The sequence below is a fragment of the Tachyglossus aculeatus genome, chromosome 4 (assembly GCF_015852505.1).
Source record: "Tachyglossus aculeatus isolate mTacAcu1 chromosome 4, mTacAcu1.pri, whole genome shotgun sequence".
Classification (NCBI taxonomy): domain Eukaryota; kingdom Metazoa; phylum Chordata; class Mammalia; order Monotremata; family Tachyglossidae; genus Tachyglossus; species Tachyglossus aculeatus.
Genome location: NC_052069.1, coordinates 80,126,581 through 80,147,003, shown reverse-complemented (window position 1 = coordinate 80,147,003; position 20,423 = coordinate 80,126,581). Strand labels below are relative to the sequence as shown.

The 20,423-nt window shown below is 40.5% G+C and overlaps 1 protein-coding gene across 33 annotated transcripts in view; it reads left to right on the top strand.

Annotated features, from left to right (window-relative positions):
- Positions 1–20,423, top strand: part of RIMS2 (regulating synaptic membrane exocytosis 2) — a 748,658-nt gene that overhangs the window by 110,866 nt on the left and 617,369 nt on the right. For 4 of the 33 annotated variants that reach the window (XM_038744912.1, XM_038744913.1, XM_038744911.1 and 1 more), the window contains exons 2-3: positions 2,611–2,643; positions 3,042–3,128. The exons of 28 other annotated variants lie outside the window; for them this stretch is intronic. In XM_038744912.1, the coding sequence (XP_038600840.1) occupies positions 2,611–2,643; positions 3,042–3,128 (120 nt within the window). Of the gene's footprint in view, positions 1–2,610; positions 2,644–3,041; positions 3,129–20,423 lie in introns of those variants that run through there. One more of the 33 variants, XM_038744890.1, reaches the window with a different exon arrangement.

The window sequence follows — 20,423 nt, the reverse complement described above, 5'->3', positions numbered from 1 at the left end:
ATAATATTTTAAGCCCCTTGCAGGACAGGAACTGTGTCCAACTGAATTGACATGTACCTACCCCAGCGCTTAGAACAGTGTTTGACACATAGTAAGCGCTAAACGACTACTGTAAAAGAAACAATGCTTGTAGATTCTACAAGGTAATGGTACATTTTTGCTGTAGCATAATACAGGTTTTTCCTTCCTTCCCAAAACTCAAATATAATGTGAATTAATGTCTCCATTATCCAGTAATGAAAAAATAAATATTCTGTTTACCCTCTTCTAAGAAACTTCAGTCACCTGTGGTTCCTTATTCGTCACTAGTCCTCTGCCTGGCTAAGCATTTTTGGTCCCAAAACCTAGTTTCCGATTTTGAACTGCTTCAGTAGAGAAAATTTGAGTCAAGCACGAAACTCTGTTTAGTTAAATGATGTGACTAGATCTCTGGGTTGGAGTGGATGTTCATCCTGAAAGTTATCCTGGAAAACAGAGGGCAACAGTGTTGTATAGCCTGTTGTTGGGTAGGTACTGTCTCTATATGTTGCTGACTTGTACTTCCCAAGCTCTTAGTACGGTGCTGTGAACACAGTAAGCACTCAATAAATGCGATTGAATGAATGAATGAATGAATTTGCTGTAATGAACAAACAATTTGAAAGACATGGACCTTGTTAGACTCCTTCAAACAGAGGCTTGAACATTCTCATGGCTCAGTGGAAAGAGCATGGGCTTGGGAGTCAGAGGTCATGGGTTCTGATCCCGACTCCGCCGCTTGTCAGCTGTGTGACTTTGGGTAAGTCACTTAACTTCTCTTTGCCTCAGTGACCTCATCTGTAAAGTGGGGATTAAGATTGTGAGCCTCAAGTGGGACAACCTGATCACCTTGTATCCCTCAGCACTTAGAACAGTGCTTTGCACACAGTAAGTGCTTAACAAACACCATCATTATTATTATTACGTTTAGGTGAGGGAAGAATCAGGTAGCTATCCTAAAAGTCAGGCTCTCGTTTTTTTGGGTTTTTTTAATGGTATTTAAGAGCACTTCCTACGTGCCAGACACTGTTCTAAGCACTGGAGTAAATACAGTATAATCAGGTTGGGTACAGTTCATGTTCTCAGTCTTAATCCCCATTTTACAAATGAGGTAACTGAGGTACGGAGAAGTTAAGTGACTTGCCCAAGGTCACACAGCAGACAAGTGGCAGAGCTGGGATTAGAATCCAGGTCCTTCTAACTTCCAGGCCCGTGCCTTGTCTACTAGGCCATTCTGCTTCGTAATGCTTGAGTCTGCTCTCTGGCATGGTCACCTGTACAGATATTTTTATGCTGTAGGAAAAATCCTAATCACTGGCAACTGAGGCAATCTGTATCAAGCCCCCTCTGGGGACATATGCCCCAGGCTAGGAGAGAGTGGGGAGATACTACTTGATGTGTCTCTGTTCCTGTGTTAGGGGAAGTGATTTGTCAGTATTCCAGGTGAACAGAACTGCTTCTACATCAGTGATAGTGTGTGATTGCTATATCACACACATATGACAACTTTATCCCGGTCTACTCAGCAGCATTCATTCAGTTGTATTTATTGAGCGCTTACTGTGTGCAGAGCAGTGTACTTACTATGTGCAGAATCAAAACGACTATTTGAGATACTGTTCCTGATTCATTCATTCATTTTGTATTGAGCACTTACTGTGTGCAAAGCACTGTACTGAGCATTTGGAAGAGTACAGTGTAACAACAAACAGACACATTCCCTGCCCACAGTGAGTTTAATGTACTGGGAAGTTGGTCATTAATACAAAATATAGGATTTTAATTGTTTGATTACTAAAAATCCTTTGGATAAGATGGAATGGAAGGTCAATGTGGCCTGGATAGCATTCTAGATGCCATTTTGGTTCAACTCAGCAGAACTGGACATAGTCTTTCTATCATTTAGTTGCTTTTTCATCCAGGGTGGAGAGTTCTTTTGAGCACGCTTTAAAAAATAATAGCACACGTTACTTGTATAGTGATATGGACCAAATATAACAGATTACTGATTTAATGTAACTATTCTACGAAAATACATTTTTGAAGGGTTGTTACTTTCTATAATCCTAATTAAACTTTCCCTTTAATTTGATTGTTTAGTAAACTAAGGAAACTTTGGCCCATGTGGTTTATATAACAGAAGTTGAGACCCTGATTAAAGCAGGATATTTCAATTTTAATTTCATCTAAAATATTCCAAAAATAAATGAATATAAAGTTAATTGTTAGTGCTTAAACATATGACAAGTAAAGGAATCAAAATATTGGTTTTCATTTTTGCTAACTTAGTAACAACTCAAAATGCTCCATTTCCATATTATTACAATCCACAGAGCTTGAAGAATAATCTGTCCTTGACCTACAAAAGACCATATTATTAATTTGGTTAACTTATATGTCTGTTTGCGGCATCCGTATGAAGCTGAGATAATGCACCATAAACACCATTACCACTACAAGTCTTAAGCGAGCATACTCTTCTATAAGACGAAACCTCGCTTTACATGTCCAATTTTCGTCTACTTTAGTAGTAGCCATATAGCACCTGTTTTATAGCACAGAGCACTGAGTTGTGCAAACTTATCTTTTTAGGGTCAAAGAAGAACAAAAACCACAACCGACACAGTAAGTAAAATATTATTGCGAGTGCAGTAGGCTTGACTTTCCTCTCTTTGCCGTATTCTGCTTTCTGAACCTTGGATGGTATTAGCTTCCACTAATACTTGGTAGGCTGCAAATAGTGTTGTCATTTGCTTTTGGATTGGCTTGTAAGAGAGCTACCTGCAGCTTCTTACTTCATCCACACATGAGCTGGATGTAGTTTCTCGCTGTCTGCTTGTGGATGGGTTTAGTGTTAACAACTCTGATTTCCTTACATTCTTACTGGCTGGCAATTGCAGTAACACTCCCATTGGCTGTGGCTTTTCTGCCTAGACATTTCTGTTATTACTGGGTAAGAAGAAACTTGACCTACAGTGTGATTTGTTCGGTAATTCAGTCACATTATTTGCTTATTTAAACAGGTGGTTTCCCTTTAGTGGGATCACTGAGCTGGTAAATAACGTTCTTCAACCACAGCAAAAGCAGCACAATGAAAAGGAGCCCCAGACGTAAGTAAGCTGCGCTCTGTAGACTAAGTAATGTCTTGAATACCATGAAAGCATACTGGAAAGTAGGTTTGAAACATTGGCTGGTTTAAAAAAAAGGTACATTTAGGAAGTCAGTGTATTTTTAGGTTGTGGCTGTCTTTTTGCCCCTCGGCCCTTAATTAGGTAGTCAAGATTAGTTAATGAAGAAATTAAAGAAAGACTTGCTCACATCCAAAAAGTGTAATACAAACATGTACTTGGTAAAAATATGTTCAAAGTGGGATATATAATTCTTTCTTATCTCTCTGTCCCACAAAACGATTAGCATGTTGCTTCCATTTATTCTTTCAGTTGCTAGTATATTTTAGTGGAAGCCAACACATTTTATAAAAAATTGGTTGTCAGCAACATTTTTTACTGGCCAACTACAGGAAAGTGAATTAGGACATTCGTCCAGCTGGTGACTGTAGACACCCATTCTGTCTGCACTCCTCTTTCTAGGGGAGACAAGACTGACAGTGCAGTTGAATGGAAAATGGGAGACCAGATAGGGAAATTCTATGCTGGTATAGAAAGCAATGATTCTTGAGAGGTGGCACAGCCAGCTGATCTGGGTGGAAGGGGAGTCTTGCTGCCAAGGAAGAAGGCTGAAAACCCCCAGGAGAAAGAGGTAGGGGAAGTCCTCCAGACTGCAAGCTTGTTGTGGGCAGGGAACATGCCTACCAAAGTGCTTAGTACAGAACCCTGCACAAACCAAGTGCTCAGTAAATGTGATTGATTAATAAAGGGGAACTTGCAGGAGGTCGCTTATATGCCAAGGTCTCTACTGATGAAGGCCAACCCTCCACCTAGTCCTTGAATTTTATTTCTCCTCATTTTTCCTCCATATTTTTTTCTTTGTCCCCTCTTCTGGTTCTTCCCGTTGACTTTAAACATGCACACTTAATCAATTAATGATATTTACTGAGTGCTTACTGTGTGGTCACGTTTTCCCCATTCTGAAAAACAGAAAATCATCCCCAGCCCTTCAGATTTTGATCACAAACCATCCCCTCTCGTGGTCCTTTTTTTGTTTGATGGACAGATTCCTTGAAAGATAAATTTATGTCTATTGTCTCTCCATTTTCTCTCTACCAATTCTCTTAACACCCCTGTAATATGGAGTATGCCCCCAAATAAAAGTGCTATTATTAAAACCCTTGAATGACCACCTCTTATCTAAACCCACTGGTATCTTATTACGTTCATCTTTAACCTTCCTGCTACTTCTGACATTCTCGTCTTCTTCAGAACTCTTCCTGGACTTGATATTGTGAACTCAGTTCTATCCTGGTTGCTCATGTATCTCTCTGACCTTTCCCTTCACGTCTCCTTTGCTGACCACTTTTTTGCATTACTTATAACTACTTTTGTTTCCTAAAGCTTAATACTGGATCTCTTACTCCTTTCTCTATTAGAGAGTGCACGTCTACCCAGTTTCAACTACCACCTTGTAGAGAAAACTTTCAAATATATATCTTTAGTTTTTCCTCGCTTTTCTTCAGACTCATTTCCTCCTATTGCTGAGACAATTCCTCTTAGATGTTCTGTTGACAATCCAAGTTTAACCTGCTAAAAAATGAATTCCTCACCTTCCCTCCTAAACTTCTACTTCCCCCCAGCTTTACTAACCTCGTCAAAAGCAACTATATCCTTCCTATGGTCATAATTTTGGAGTTATTTTTGACTCTTCCCTTTCAGTGCCCCAGAATTCCTTCTGTAATCAAGTTTGAGATTACCTTAGTAATATCCCTTCCTCTTCCTCTCCATTTCTATGGCAACAGCTTATTATAGTGTAATAGCCACCAGGCCAATCTCCGTGCTCCTAACCACTCCAGATAATCATACATAAAAATAGCTAAAATCATTTTTCTCAAGTATCCATCATACCACATCCCTCCTGCCACAGTGTACAATAGCTCAATCACAATTCTTGTCAAATAAAAATTTTAGCTTTGTTTTAAAGGCTCTTCACCAAATGACTCTTTCCTACTTGTATTCTTTTCTTCAGCTGTACCCATTTGTCCCCTCTCTTTTTTTCTCAAGCAAAACTACATACTGTCATCAGTAAATATTCCCTTGCCTTGGAGTCACTGCGAATTCTATTCCTCTTTCTTGGAATAGCCACCTCTTTGTTTTGCCACAGAGTTCTTTACAAAACTCTCCAAAAACCTCATATCTTAAATGAAGCCTTTTCAGATAAACATCCTTGATAAACACTATGGCGTAGTTGTCCTAACACTTGTGTGTATTCGTATGTCCCATTTTTTTGTTTGAATTGGTTTCTCTGTTAAATTCTTAGCTCCTTGAGAGCAGGGGTCACGTCTTTGTTCTCCCTCTGTGAATGGCTTAATCCACAAAATGGAAAATTAAAAACAAATAAGAAGAACCATGTATAATTGGTTGCTGTTTATTGCTTTTGACTATAACAGCTGCTGTCAAATGGAAGGTAACCATCCACAAATGTACTTGTAGGCTTAAAAGGCATTCATTAGGGCCTGAGGTAGTCACTCTGATTAGCTCCCACTCTCAGAATTGGGGAGATGCACTTCTAAATGCACCCCCCCCCCCCCCAACCCAACCCACTGAGGGAAATTAGATTAATGGCTTATACGGCAGTATTCATAACCGAGCCAATCAGGAATGGAAGGAAGTTGGGCTACCTGATAGTTGGGGAAGAAGACTTACAGCCATTTTGGAGATGAGAGGTCTGGAGCTGTGTGCCTGGAAGAGCAGGACACAGGGAAGGCTCTGAGCTGTGACCTTGGAAGGATCCAAAAAGCAGGGAGAGATTGGAGATGATCTCTGATTTACTGTGAAGATTTGGGGTCCAGAGACAGGATCCTGGAGTAGTGAGGCTTAGCGTGTTGCTTCCATTTATTCTTTCAGTTGCTAGTATATTTTAGTGGAAGCCAACACATTTTATAAAAAGTTGGTTGTCAACAACATTTTTTACTGGCCAACTACAGGAAAGTGAATTAGGACATTTGTCCAGCTGGTGACTGTAGACACCCATTCTGTCTTCACTCCTCTTTCTAGGGGAGACAAGACTGACAGTGCAGTTGAATGGAAAAGGGGAGGCCAGATAGGGAAATTCTATGCTGGTATAGAAAGCAATGATTCTTTAGAAGTGGCACAGCCAGCTGATCTGGCTGGAAGGGGAATCTTGCTGCCAAGGAAGAAGGCTGAAAACCCCTGTGGGAGAGAGAGAACACTGAGCAGCTATGGCATCCAAAGGACTTAGAGGGCCACTGAAGCATTAGCCCTAGGACATCTATGGTTAAGATATCTGCTGGGGAGAAAGGCTTTGATCTAGAGAAAGGTGGCTCGAACTAGATTTCTGTTCACCAAATTGAAAATACTTGCGAGAGGACTATTAAACATTATTAAGAGGTCTTCTTTTGGCATCTGTCTGTGGTAGAGGCTGGAAGGGGAGCTGTGGGTGCTGGGGAGGACCAGGGAGCTTGGGGGAGGGGAAGAAGAGGACTTTCTTGGAGCCAGCCTGGGGAGGGGGATGATGGGGTAGTCCACAATGACTCCCTCACCTTCAGAGAGACACCTGATCGTCAGATGAGGGGTTGGTGGCAGTGATAGGGATGCAGGGACTTGAAGACATCAGCCAGGTCATGGGAAAGGAAGCAGCATGTCTCAGTGGAAAGAGCCCAGGCTTTGGAGTCAGAGGTCATGGGTTCAAGTCCCGGCTCCGCCATATGTCTGCTCTGTGACTTTGGGGAAGTCACTTAACTTCTCTGTACCTCAGTTACCTCATCTGTAAAGTGGGGATTAAGACTGTGAGCCCCCCGTGGGACATCCTGATCCCCTTGTAACCTCCCCAGCGCTTAGAACAGTGCTTTGCACATAGTAAGCACTTAATAAATGCCATTATTATTATTATTAACTGGGGGCTTTAGGACCCAGTGAGGTCCAGGCACTCCTAGAGTGACCCTGGGAGCTGTTTCTACTGGGACTTTTGGTTGAGAGCCCCCTGTAGCTTCTCAGGGACACGTTCTGTTACATAGCTTGATTTACTGACAATCTCCCCATACTTTTAACTTCATTAGGCCAAGGCTGGCACATGCACCTGCACAACTGTTTCTTCCTACACCAGAGTTACTTGTAACAACCTCAGATCCCATTATACCAGAAAAGACTCAGGGTTTTGGCAAAACATTTCCTAAGATCCTGTCTCTGGATCCCAAATCTTCTTGGTATACCAGGGATCATCTCCGATCCCTCCCTGTGTTTTGGGTCCTGCCAAGGTCACAGCTCAGAGCCTTCCCTGTATCCTGCTCTTCCAGGCACCCAGCCCCAGACCTCTCATCTTCAAAATGGCTAAGAATCATGTAATGAAAGCCTATATGTAAGCAGAAATCTTAGCCAATTTTGAACAGTCAATTGCAGAAAAAAGATTGGTTAAACAACATAAAGAAAAATTATTCAATAAAACTGTAACCAAAGCCAGTTTTGGAAGTGACTGAGGGCTGCAGAGAAGCTGAGCAGCACATCAGTTCAGAAAGCCAGACCAGTGATAGAAATGAGGTGGGATAAGGTCCTGTGTCCAACCCTGTTTGCTTGTATCCATCCCAGAGCTTAATACAGTACCTGGCATATAGTAAGTACTTAACAAATACCACAGTTATTGTTCTTCTGGCAATAATTCCATCCTGGGGACTGGCATCGTATATTCCTAGTTTATCATTTATCCTTGCTGCAACTTCAGTCTCAGTTTGAGAATCACAAAAAAAGGGACAGGAGCATGAAGTATGCTCTCAAGTGTGACAAAACTGTTTTAGGAAAAAAAATTGAGCTTTTTTGGATTGGCTTTACAAAGAAACTTTAAAAGATCTTAAATGTGGAGAAACTTGTGGATCCCATAATAATAGAAAAGACTTTTAAATTGGGAAGTTATATCTAATTATGCTAAAGAAAATCATCAAAGATAGAATGATTTATTAATGATTCCAATGTATCTTCATTTATTTGGGGCGGTTTTACAAGCTCATATGTCCCTCCTTGCATGCAATAACTCTTCAATAACTGAAAAAATGGTGTCTTTTTTGAGTGGTAAACTCTGTGTCAAAGCATTGCGCAGCCGAATTCCTGCAGTTCAGCTGAACAATCCTAAAGGCACTGTAACCTAAAGTAGATTGGAGATGTAAAATCAATTGTAAAACATTATTAGATGTACCATTCAGTTCAGTTTTATATGATCCCAGTAATATCTCATTTCTTCTACCTGAATTCTACAAAAAGAAAAGTTTTAGTTATTCTATTGTTTCCTGTAGTAGATTTCAAAAAGCCATTAAACAAAATAATGGCATTTGTTCTTGGAAGCATTTGATAGAAATGATCTCTAAAATATATTTTTCTTTTAAAACCAGAGGAACAAGTGAAATTTGAAGTATTATTTTAACGATCTACTTGTTTCAAGTGGCTTTTCAAATCCAATGGGGAAAGTTGAAAAGAGTCTTCCATTTCAATTTGTTTCAAGAATTTGGTGTAGAAATGATGTGCATTGCTGAGATGACTCAAAAGTTGTGTGGGGCTTAAGTGGCTGTTAGCACGTGCTCCTTCTCCCCTCCTCGCTCTCAACCGGTCCCCTCTGGTGATGGTGAAAGAGCCCTGCTGCTTCCGCCCGCCTCCTTAGGGCACACGACCTTGTCAGACTAAGGGGGAAGGAGTAGTGTTTTTCCCAAAGTGGAAAATGCATCATCTTTGTTTGCAGTGCTCACTATTGGCCTAGTGGAATGAGCACAGGCTTGGGGAGTCAGAGGATCTTGGTTCTCATCCCAGCTGCACCCCTCACCAGCTGCGTGACCTTGGGCAAGTCATTTAATTTTTCTGTGCCTCAGTTTCCTCATCTGTAAAATGGGGATTAAATACCTGTTCTCCCACCGACTTTGATATTAGACCCAGGTGGGATAGGGACTCTGGTTAGGAACTCTGGGATAGGGACCCCTGTGGTTAGCACATAGTAAAGTGCTTAACAAATACCATAAGTATTGTAATAATTTTCTGTTATTACTTTCTTTGATCTAATAAGCTCTAAAGTGGAAGAGCCACTGTTCTGTGCTCATTTCTCTTGCTGGTGAAATTTAAGCCTTGCCTCAACTGTGAGGCCCATTTTAACTGTCCTGTTCAATGCTCTCTTTCATTTAGTTCTATTATTCTGAGACAGATTGGGGCAGGATTTCTCAGGGATAGCAGCATTCTCTGCTTCTTAGCATGTGAGCTCTGTGTGTGTGTGTGTGTGTGTGTGTGTGTGTGTGTTAGAGAAGCAGCGTGGCTCAGTGGAGAGAGCACGGGCTTGGGAGTCAGAGGACATGGGTTCTAATATCGACTCCGCCACTTGTCAGCCGTGTGACTTTGGGCAAGTCACTTAACTTCTCTGGGCCTCAGTTACCTCATCTGTAAAAGGGGGATTAAGACTATTGGCCCCATGAAGGGCAACCTGATTACCTTATATCCCCCCCAGCACTTAGAACAGTTCTTGGCACATAGTAAGCACTTAACAAATGCCATTCTTCTTCTTCTTCTTCTTCTTCTTCTTCTTATTGTGGGCATGTTACTGTGTCTTGTCTGATGATCCTGAATTTTCTCCTCTGCTTGGTACATAGTAAGTCCTTAATAAATCCCCCTGCCATTCTTCTGAAGTTCCTTCAATCTCTTCCAACACTACTTAGAGTGTGAGCCCCATGTGGGATAGGGACTCTGTCTAACTTGATTATCTTGTACTTATCCCAGCACTTAGTGCAGTACTTCATCATCATCATCATCATCATCATCAATCGTATTTATTGAGCACTTACTATGTGCAGAGCACTGTACTAGGCGCTTGGGAAGTACAAATTGGCAACATATAGAGACACAGTAACGATTTCCCTTCAAAGCCCTACTGAGAGCTCACCTCCTCCAGGAGGCCTTCCCAGACTGAGCCCCCTCCTTCCTCTCCCCCTCCTCCCCCTCCCCATCCCCCTGCCTTACCTCCTTCCCCTCCCCACAGCACCTGTATATATGTATATTTGTTTATACGTATTTATTACTCTATTTTATTTGTACATAGTTATTCTATTTATTTTATTATGTTAATATGTTTTGTTGTCTGTCTCCCCCTTCTAGACTGTGAGCCCGCTGTTGGGTAGGGACCATCTCTATATGTTGCCAACTTGTACTTCCCAATCGCTTAGTACAGTGCTCTGCACACAGTAAGCACTCAATAAATATGAATGAATGAATGATTAACAAATATCGCAATTGTTACTGTCGTGAACAGTCCATCCAGCATCTGTTCTAAAGACCTTGGTTCTTGAGCTCTTCCAGAAAGAGTTCAATTCTTTTCTCCCTTTTTTGGGGAGATCTCCTCTGTTTCAGTGATTTGGACTGCTATCTGAATGTGAATGATTCTCAGTTTTCTGGGTTTGGGTTTATATCTACTCAAACAACACTTTGTGAAATCTAGAAGACTTACTGTGATTATTAGTCTGTAAACTCTTTGAAGTCTGTATCTTCTGTTTGGATGAGACCATAGCAGAAGTTCCCAACTTCCCAATACAGGTTCTTGAGATGCATCTGAAATTGTGGTGAGTGGGTGATTTATTTTTGACTATTTATGAGATCAAACATATGAAGATAAGCAGAATCCTCCACAAAATTCATTTTAGTTATTTGTCTCAATCTTCCCCTTTTGTCAACTTTTATAAAACATGCTATTTAGCAATTGGAAGGATTTGAATTTCACCATCTTTCGCTTGCATTTTCCCTTTGCATCAGCAGAAGTTCTTTACCATTGGCTGCAATTTGTAACCCTGAAGCACTCAATACTCACCCCACTGGCTCCAATTTATACCTCTTAAACACTCAATATTCACTCCATCTTCAGACCCACACCACTTACGTACATATTCTTATACTCTTCCATTTCCCCCAGCTATAATTTATTTGAATATGTTTTCCTCTCTAGTCAGTTAGCTCCTTGACAACAGGGATTTTGTTTCCCAACTCCATTGTATGATACTTTCCCAGTTGCTTAGTGCAGTGTTTTGCACAAGGTAATCAATACGATTGATGGATTTACTGGAGTTGGAAAACAGTTTCAAGCCAGAAACTCTTCTAGCTCAATGGGATATTGGCTATTATCAGAAGTGGTTGAAGTCTGTTTCACACATCTGACTGTGTTCTTGAGGCAAGTAGAAAAGTGGGTAATACAAATGATTTTGAATTGCTTTACAGATTCAGCCCAGTGCCATGGGATTAATAGATAATAAGTTTGAGGAAAATTAAATTCATTTCAATCGATCGTATTTATCTCAAGTGCTTTTCAAGAGTGCTCTGCACACAGTAAGCACTCAATCAATCTTATTTATCAAGTGCTTTCTGTGTGTAGAGCACTCTTAAAAAGCACTTGGAAAAATACTACAAAGTAAACCTGATCCTTGCCCTCAAAGAGCTTACGGTATTGTGGGGGAAATATTAAAATAAACTGCAAGAATGGGAAGTAATGAACTATACAGATATGTACGTAACTATTGTAGGGTTGGGTGAATATTTAAAGGGTACAGACTAAAGTGCATGGGTGATTCATTAAGGAGGGTGAATAGGGTGGAGAGGTGGGAAATTAGTGAGGGAAGGCTTCTTGGAGGAGAACTAATTTTAGTACGTCTCTGAAGATGAAGAGAGTAGCGGCCTGTCAGATACTAAGTGGGAGGAGGAGTTTCAAGCAGATGGGAGGGTGTGGGTAGTAGTCTGTGATGAGAGAGTGAGTCAGAGAGAGTGAGTAGTTTGGCTGTTAGAGAAGATAAGTGTGTTGGCTGGGTTGTTTGTAGTCAGAGTGGAGTGAGGGTAAGTAGTGGGTAGCCAGCCTTAAAGCTGTTGGTGGAGAGTTTCTGCTTGATGTAAAGAAGGATGAGCAACCATTGAAGATTTTTGAGTAGTTGGGAGAAGTGCATAGAGTGATGTTTTAGAAAATGATCTGGACAGTGGACTGAAGTGTAGGCTGGAGAGGGGTGAGGTAGGGAGATGAGCAGGAAGGCTAAGGCAGTGGTTGAGAGGCTATGACGAGGGTTTGGACAAGTGTGGTGGCGGTTTGGATAGAGAGGAGTGGGTGGAGTTCAGCCTTTAGGGAAGCAGTGTGGCTTAGCAGGAAGAGCACGGCCTGGGAGTCAGAGGACCTGGGTTTAATCCTTGCTCTCCCACTTGTTTGCTGTGTGACCTTGGGCAAGTCATTTCACTTCCTCTGGGCCTCAGTTACCTCATCTGTAAAATAGTGATTAAGACTGTGAGCCCATGTGGGACATGGATTGTGTCCAACCTGTCCAATCTTGTATCTACCTCAGCACTTAGTACAATGCCTGGCACATAGCAAGTGCTTAACAAATACCATAAAAAATGCATGGGGATTCAGTCCTACTCCCTCCTACTATGTCCAGCCCGATTTGCTTGTATCCACCCAGTGCTTAGTACAGTGCCTAGCACATAGTAAGCGCTTAACAAGTACCAAAATAATTATTATTAGTATTATTACTTGGGCTCTGAGCCTTTTGTGGGACAGGGACTGTGTCCAACCTGATGAACCTGTATCTAGTCCAGTGCTTAGAATAATGCTGTTACTTGGTAAGCGTTTAAGTACTGTTATCATTATTATCATTGTTATATCCAAGAAACTACATGCAATCTCAGATTTTTGTCTCAACACAGAACTTAGATCTGTCATCTACCTAGATTGAGCACAGTTAGACAAAGAAGCACACACAGAATAAAAAGTAGCCCAGATGTCTTCAGCAAGCCTGCACAACAGAGCATGGTGGCCAAGGGGCATTGAAAATCACTAAGGCTGCTCTTTTGTCCAGCCCTCTCTGTGGTTGTGAGGTTTAGAGGTACTACAGAAGGCACATTCAGCTTCCTGAACAGTTTCACTAGCGTCAACTCTGAATCATTCTCAGCATCAAATGGCAGGAAAAGATTAGGAGGTTTTGGCGCACGACCAGCTCATCAACATTAAAGCAATGCTCACAGCAACACAGCTCTGTTGGACGGGACAAATAAAGAGAATGGATGGCAGCAGGATGCCAGGCAGTTGCTATTTGGTAAACTGAAAGAGAGATACAAAAGCCAGGAAGACAAAATAAATGATTTAATGGTTGAGTGAAGTGCAGCCTCAAACAATGAACAGTGGCAGACTATTAGAGACCACTGCAGAGGTTAGATCAGCCTGCTGGGCAGTAATTTGGAGGAACCTTTGCTCGACATAAGTAAAGGCTTCCTAAAGAATGGGATACAAATTTGAAAACAAAAACCAGCCCTATATGTGGCTGCCATTAGTACAGCAGGGAATCTATCTTTATGGGAAAGCAGTGTAGAAAGGAGTGTCTGTATTGGCAGAGAACATATCTACCAACTCTGTTACAGTGTATGCTTTCAAGTGCTTAGTACAGTGCTGTGCCCACAGTAAGTGCTCAGTAAATGTTATTGATTGACTGTCAGTAAAGAAGTAGTGTGGCATATTGGAGAGAGCTCATGCCTTGGAGTCAGAAGGACCTGGATTCTAATCCCGGCTCCGCCACGTGTCGACTGTGACACCTTGGGCAAGTCACTTAACTTCTGTGCCTCAGTTACCTCAAATGTAAAATGAGGATTACGACTGTGAGCCCCATCTGGGACATGGACAGTGTCCACCCTGATTAGCTTATATCTTCCCCAGTTTTTAGTACATCACCTGGCACATAGTAAGCGCTTAACAAATACCATTAAAAAAAATAGGACTTTTCAATTCCATTCATGGAAAGGATCTCGCTCTTTTTCACATTATATTCATATGTATAAATGAGAGAGAGCAAACGGTATGTAATAAATGGGATGATATGTTTATGCTACTGAACAGCTCACTGTTAGACTTCCAACTCCCTAACTATTGGTGTCTCTCCAGGCCCAATTCTGGGCTCCCTTCTAGTCTCAGTCTATCAGTACTATCTAGGGAGCTCATCCATACTCACAGCTTCAACTACCACTTCTATGCAGATGACTTTCAAATTCACCTCACTAGATCCTCTCTCTTTCTTCGTAATTGTGCATTTACTCCTGCTTTGAGAACTTTCCTATATAGATGTTATGCCAACACCTTAAGCTCAATCTGTCCAAAATTGAACTCCTCATCTTCTCTCCCAAATCCTCTCCTCCCCATAGGTTTCCCTTCACCACTGACAGCATTCTTCCCATCTTTCAAGACCTTCACATTACCCTTTAAAAAAAAGGTATCTGCTAAATTCTTACTCAGCTCTGTTCTAAGCACTGGGGTCACTACAAGTTCATCAGGCTAAATATAGTCCCTATCCCACATGGGGCTCTTAGTTGAAATAGAAGGGAAAATGGGTATTGAATTCCCATTCTGCAACTGAGAAAACTGAGGCACAGAGCAGTCAAGTGGAGGAGCTGGGATTAGTGCTTATCCACTAGACCATGCCGTTTTCCTAACTCGACTCCTCACTCTCTCTTCAATCTGCATATTCATTCAGTCACTAAATCCTGTCAATTCTTTCTTAAAAATTTCCAGACTCCACCCCTTTCTCACCATTCAGATTCCCATCACACTGGTCTAAACACTTGTCATATCTGACTTGACAACTGCATCAGCCTCCTTGCAAATCTTCCTGCCTACGATCTATTCTTCATTCATGTCTGGATAATTTTTCTAAAATATCATTTTCCTTGAATAAATTCACTCCTCAAAATTGTCCAGTGATTGTCCATTCCTCTCATCCAACAGACCCTTCTGACCACTAGCTTTAAGTTACTGTCAGCTCTGTCCCACTTGCTATCTTCTCTTCAACTCTGATGCTTTGCTCTTTTCAAGGCAACCTACTTCCTGTGCTTTGTTCCCATCTCTCTCTCAGCCTCTTTTTTGCATAGAACTCACTCTCTATCAACATATGTCAGACCATTGCTCTCTCCATCTTCACAGCCCTTGTAAAATCACATCTCTTCCAGGAGGTCATTCCTGTTGAATTTCTCATCTCTCCAGCTGACAGTCCTGCAGTTCTGCATCATCTAAAATCTGGGGAACTCAGCCTCTTCAACCTTTAAACTGTGATGCTTCCTCCTATCAGTAGTTTATTTGGATATTTGTCTCCCCAGCTAGTTTGCAAGCTCCTTGAGGTAGAGGTTCAATGCCTACTGACTTCGTATTCTTTTGCATGCTGGATACAGTACACTGAGTAAAGTTCTCAAAAAAAAGTTACTGATATGATACACTTCTGCGTATGATGTTGCAGTAAATTTGAGAATCAATCAATCAATCATATTTATTGAGCGCTAACTGTGTGCAGAGCACTGTACTAGGCACTTGGGAAGTACAAGTTGGCAACATATAGAGACAGTCCCTACCCAACAGTGGGCTCACAGTCTAGAAGGGGGAGACAGAGAACAAAACCAAACATATTAACAAAATAGAATAAATATGTACAAGTAAAATAAATAGAGTAATAAATACGTGCAAACATATATACAGGTGCTGTGGGGAGGGGAAGGAGGTAAGGTGGGGGGGAAGGAGGAGGGAGGGGAAGAGGAAGAAGGGGGAGGTGTATCGTTTATTTTGCAGTTACTCTTAATTTGAACTTTTTGCCTTTGAACAAAATTTCAGGATAAAGAATTTATGAGTTTAGCTGGGTGTAAAGTTTAGGATGCTTCAAATAAGTGGAATCCACAGGTCTTGATGACTTCACTGGTTTAACTGGAATGGGACAAATTTCCTTAAGTTTGTGAAGTTGAGAAGCATCATCACTGAAGTGAGCACTTTTGTTCTTTAATCCAGGAATGTAAGGTCAACTGAGATTGTTAGCTGACATATGAATCTCTTTATTTCGTATGCTTGTCTATTCATTTCCAACCTACTCTATTGCCAAACATCTATCTTATCTGGTTTCCTTAGTCACTCCTGGATCGGGATATTCCAGAAGTTTGTAACTTTAAACAAGCTTTCTTAAACAGTAGGGCATAATTTTTAAGCTGCTTTATCAGCCTGTTGTTCCAGCCCCAAAAGAAGGTGCTACTTTGGCTAACACGGTGAAATATTGACTATCAAGTGATAAAACCTTTTGAAAGAAATTTCTTTTCATTTGTGTCCTATTATGTACCTTAGAGAACTAAACCATTTAGCATTCTTTTTTTACATCCTGCAGTGAGAATTACAAATATCTTTAAAATGTTTGTATTATTAATTTTGACACCTCATAATCATGTTTATCCTCTTATTAATTAAAAAGGAAAGCCAGGAGGTTAAAAACAATGCTACTATCCTAGCTGAAAAAGGATACGGGTTGCTTAAAAATTAAAAAGTCTCATCAATGTTTAAATGATGTAGAATGAATCATTCTAATCTTCATACTGTGATGTCAAAAGGTGTTCAGTTTCTGAGCAAAGATAAGCAGATGTATTATGTAGCAAACATTTATTTGGGTCACATTTGCACATTAAAATCTCTCAAAAGTTCTTATTAATAATAAGCAGCATTAAGCAATATTTGTTGTGACCAATAAGAAGCATAAAAGTAATCTTAACAACCAAGGTCATTGAATAAAATGGAACTATTAATACAAAATAAAATTCAGTATGACAAAATCATTATTTTAGGGAGACAGACTCTTGATGAACTTAATACAGATAGTATTCTGAACAATTTACAACCTCTTTCAACCTTTTAGCAATGATATACATTAATATATATCTTAGGTTGATAAAACAGTTGAAGTTATCTGTCATTTTCTACCCTTGTATTTTGGAAAATCCTAAACTTAAATACAAAAGTGTAAATTCTGAATTCTGTCCAAGTTTCAGTGAGGGGACTCACACTTTACTTCACCTCTGTATAACTCATTGTACTCCAATACTAATTGGAGGCATAATCTGTATACAGTCACGAAAACTTTGAGAGCATTTTACATTGTGCAAAAGAATTGTGTAAGAGATGTAACGTGGCCTAGTGGATTGAGCAAGGGCTTGGGAGTTAGAAGAAATGTGGGCACTAATCCTGGCTCCGTCACTTGTCTGCTGTATAATCTTGGGCAAGTCACTTCACTTCTCTGTGCCTCAGTTCCTTGATCTGTAAAATAGGGACAAGGGACTGTGTCCAGCCCAATTTGCTTGTATCCACCCCAGTGCTTAGTACAGTGCCTGATGCATAGTAAGCGTTTAACTATAAGAACAATTATTATTATTGTCACTGCTTCCATGCTTTCCTGTCTCACAGTACTTACTCTGATTTAGACTTTAAATAGAAGAATCAGTCATTGGTAATTATTCAGTGCTTACTGCATGCAGAGCACTGTTCTAACTGCTTGGGAGAGTACAGTACCACAGAGTTAGTAGATGTATTCCCTGCCCATAAGCAGGGAAGATTGAAGAGTGCAAAATATAAAATCTATATCTTTGTCAACATAGTGTTTTAGAGTCTCCTAGGAGATTATAGAATCATCTTTTGTCATCTCCTTGTCTCCAACTATGCCCTCGTGCCCCGAGTCTTCCTCCTTTCAGGATTATTTGCTCTACATTCCTTTTTATTTGATCATTAGTCTCTTGGAAACTTTACCCGAGAATTCTTTGCTCCAGCTTCTAAAATCCCGCATCTTCCATTATTGTTACCTGACTGAAGGGAGAGTGAGTAAATTGCCCTAAATTCCACCCTGTTATACATACATATCTGTATCTATATCTATAGCTATATATCTCTCTCTCCATATATATGCATACATATCTATATCATCTCTCTCTCTACATGTATATATATATATATATATATATATATATATATATATATGTGTGTGTATGCACACAACTTCTGTGTTTACTCCCAGCTCCTATGTCTCTGTCTTTCCCTCACTCTCATCATGTGTATTGCTCTTAAAGTGGTGCACTAAAGGAACTAACAAATAAGTCATTCTGTGGTAGCTCCACAGTTCACTAAATGCATAGTACTGCAAGCATAGTATTGAAGCAGCATGGCCTGGTGGATAGAGCACAGACCTGGGTTCTAATCCTGGCTTAGAACTTCATTCTCTGTGCCTCAGTTACCTCATTTATAAAATGGTGGTTAAGACTCTGAGCCCTATGTGGGAAAGGGACTGTGTTCAACCCAATTAGCTTGTATCCACCCCAATGCTTAGTATAGTGCCTGACACATAGTAAGCATTAACAAATAACACAGTTATTGTATTATTATACTATTTATGTATAATATAGTTCTCCAATGACCTGAAAATTGTATTATCCTCAAATCCTTTACTTTTGGGGTGTGACTTAAACCAGTGATCTTAATTTAACTCCTTTTACAATTGAGGTGGGTTTTCACAACCAAAGTTGAGAGGTGCACAATTAACTAATAACACTGATGTTGATAATTGTTAAGTGCTTACTACACATCAAGCACTGTACTAAACTCAGGGATAGATACAAGATAATCAGATCTCACATTGGGCTCACAATCTAAGTAGGAGAGAGGACAGGTATTGAATCCCCATTTTCCAGATGAGGGAACTGAGGCACAGAGAAGTAAAGTGACTTGCCCAAAGTCACACAATTAGTGAGTAGTGGAGTTGGGATGAGAACACAGGTCCTCTGACTTCCAGGACTTGGCTCTTCCCAGTAGGCCACATTACCAGATAACTGGATGGCAAGAAAACCAACTTTTCTCAATCATCCAGTTTGTCTCTATGGATGTTCAGCCCTCAGATGAGCTTTGGCTAAATAGAGTTGAGATATCTTTCAGATAGACAGTCACACCGGTGTCCATAAGTTGAGTGGGAATCAGAGTTAGTTACAGTATTTATTACTTGCTTACTATGTGCCAAACACTGTGTTAACTTGATAGTTGCAAGATAATCGAACACAGACCCATCCCACACAGGACTCGTAGTATTAGAATGACTCATATTATTAGACTACAAGTCTGAGCAGTTATCTAGTAAATAGTTGTAGCTAATTCTGCACCACTAAAATCTCTTTGTGGCAGTAACAGTTTGAAGGTTAAAGGACTTCATTTGTGTCTCCATGGTGTGGCAATTGTATCTATTGGTTATCAAGTATTGTTTTTGGAGAAAATAACACCACATCTAGAGGTGGGGCTTTCTTTTGACATAATATGAGTTTTTCAGAAGTATGCTTTATCAAGCATGAACTCAAGTTTAGTCTTAAATTTTAATAAGACTCAGACTTTCCTTTCACTGATAATTACCATTTGGGTTTGAGTCAAATGGACAGTCCGAAAAGAAATTTTAGAGAAACAGCAAGACACAGAATGTATTCTTTTCTCCAGGATTTTGATGGTAAAGTATACTAAGAATAAATCAGAGGGGAAAGATACATGAATGAGGGAGACCAATGATAATGTGGTTGTAGTAGTTTGGTAGTTTAAAGCCTAGACTTGTGTGGCAGTGGAAGTGGAGAAGAAAAGGCACTCAAATTTGGTTTCTCCATTTGAATTAAGGAAACTATTAATATCTTGTATCACATATTCAGTCTGCCAACAAATCCTTTTGGTTCTACCTTCAACATCTCTAGAATCCATCCTTTCCCCTCCATCCAAACTGCTGCCCCACTGATATGAGCACTTATCCCATCCTGCTCTATCTCCCCACTCTTAGAAAATCTCCAACATCCACTCACCCATGTTTACATCAAATTACTTACCACTGGCTTTGATAATTCTAATAATAATGATGGCATTTGTTAAGTTCTTACTATGTGCAAAGCACTGTTCTAAGCACTGGGGGGGGGGATACAAGGTGATCACGTTGTCCCATGTGGGGCCCTCCCTCTGCCCATCCGCCAAGCTAGCTCTCTTCCTCCCTTCAAGGCCCTACTGAGAGCTGACCTCCTCCAGGAGGCATTCCCAGACTGAGCCCCTTCCTTCCTCTCCCCCTCGTCCCCCTCTCCATCCCCCCATCTTACCTCCCTCCCTTCCCCACAGCACCTGTATATATGTATATATGTTTGTACATATTTTTTTACTCTAATTTATTTGTACATATCTATTCTATTTTATTTTGTTAGTATGTTTGGTTTTGTTCTCTGTCTCCCCCTTTTAGACTGTGAGCCCACTGTTGGGTAGGGACTGTCTCTATATGTTGCCAATTTGTACTTCCCAAGCGCTTAGTACAGTGCTCTGCACATAGTAAGTGCTCAATAAATACGATTGATGATGATGATGATGTGGGGCTCACAGTCTTAATCCCCATTTTACAGATGAGGTAACTGAGAATCAGAGAAGTTAAGTAAATTGCCCAAGGTCACACA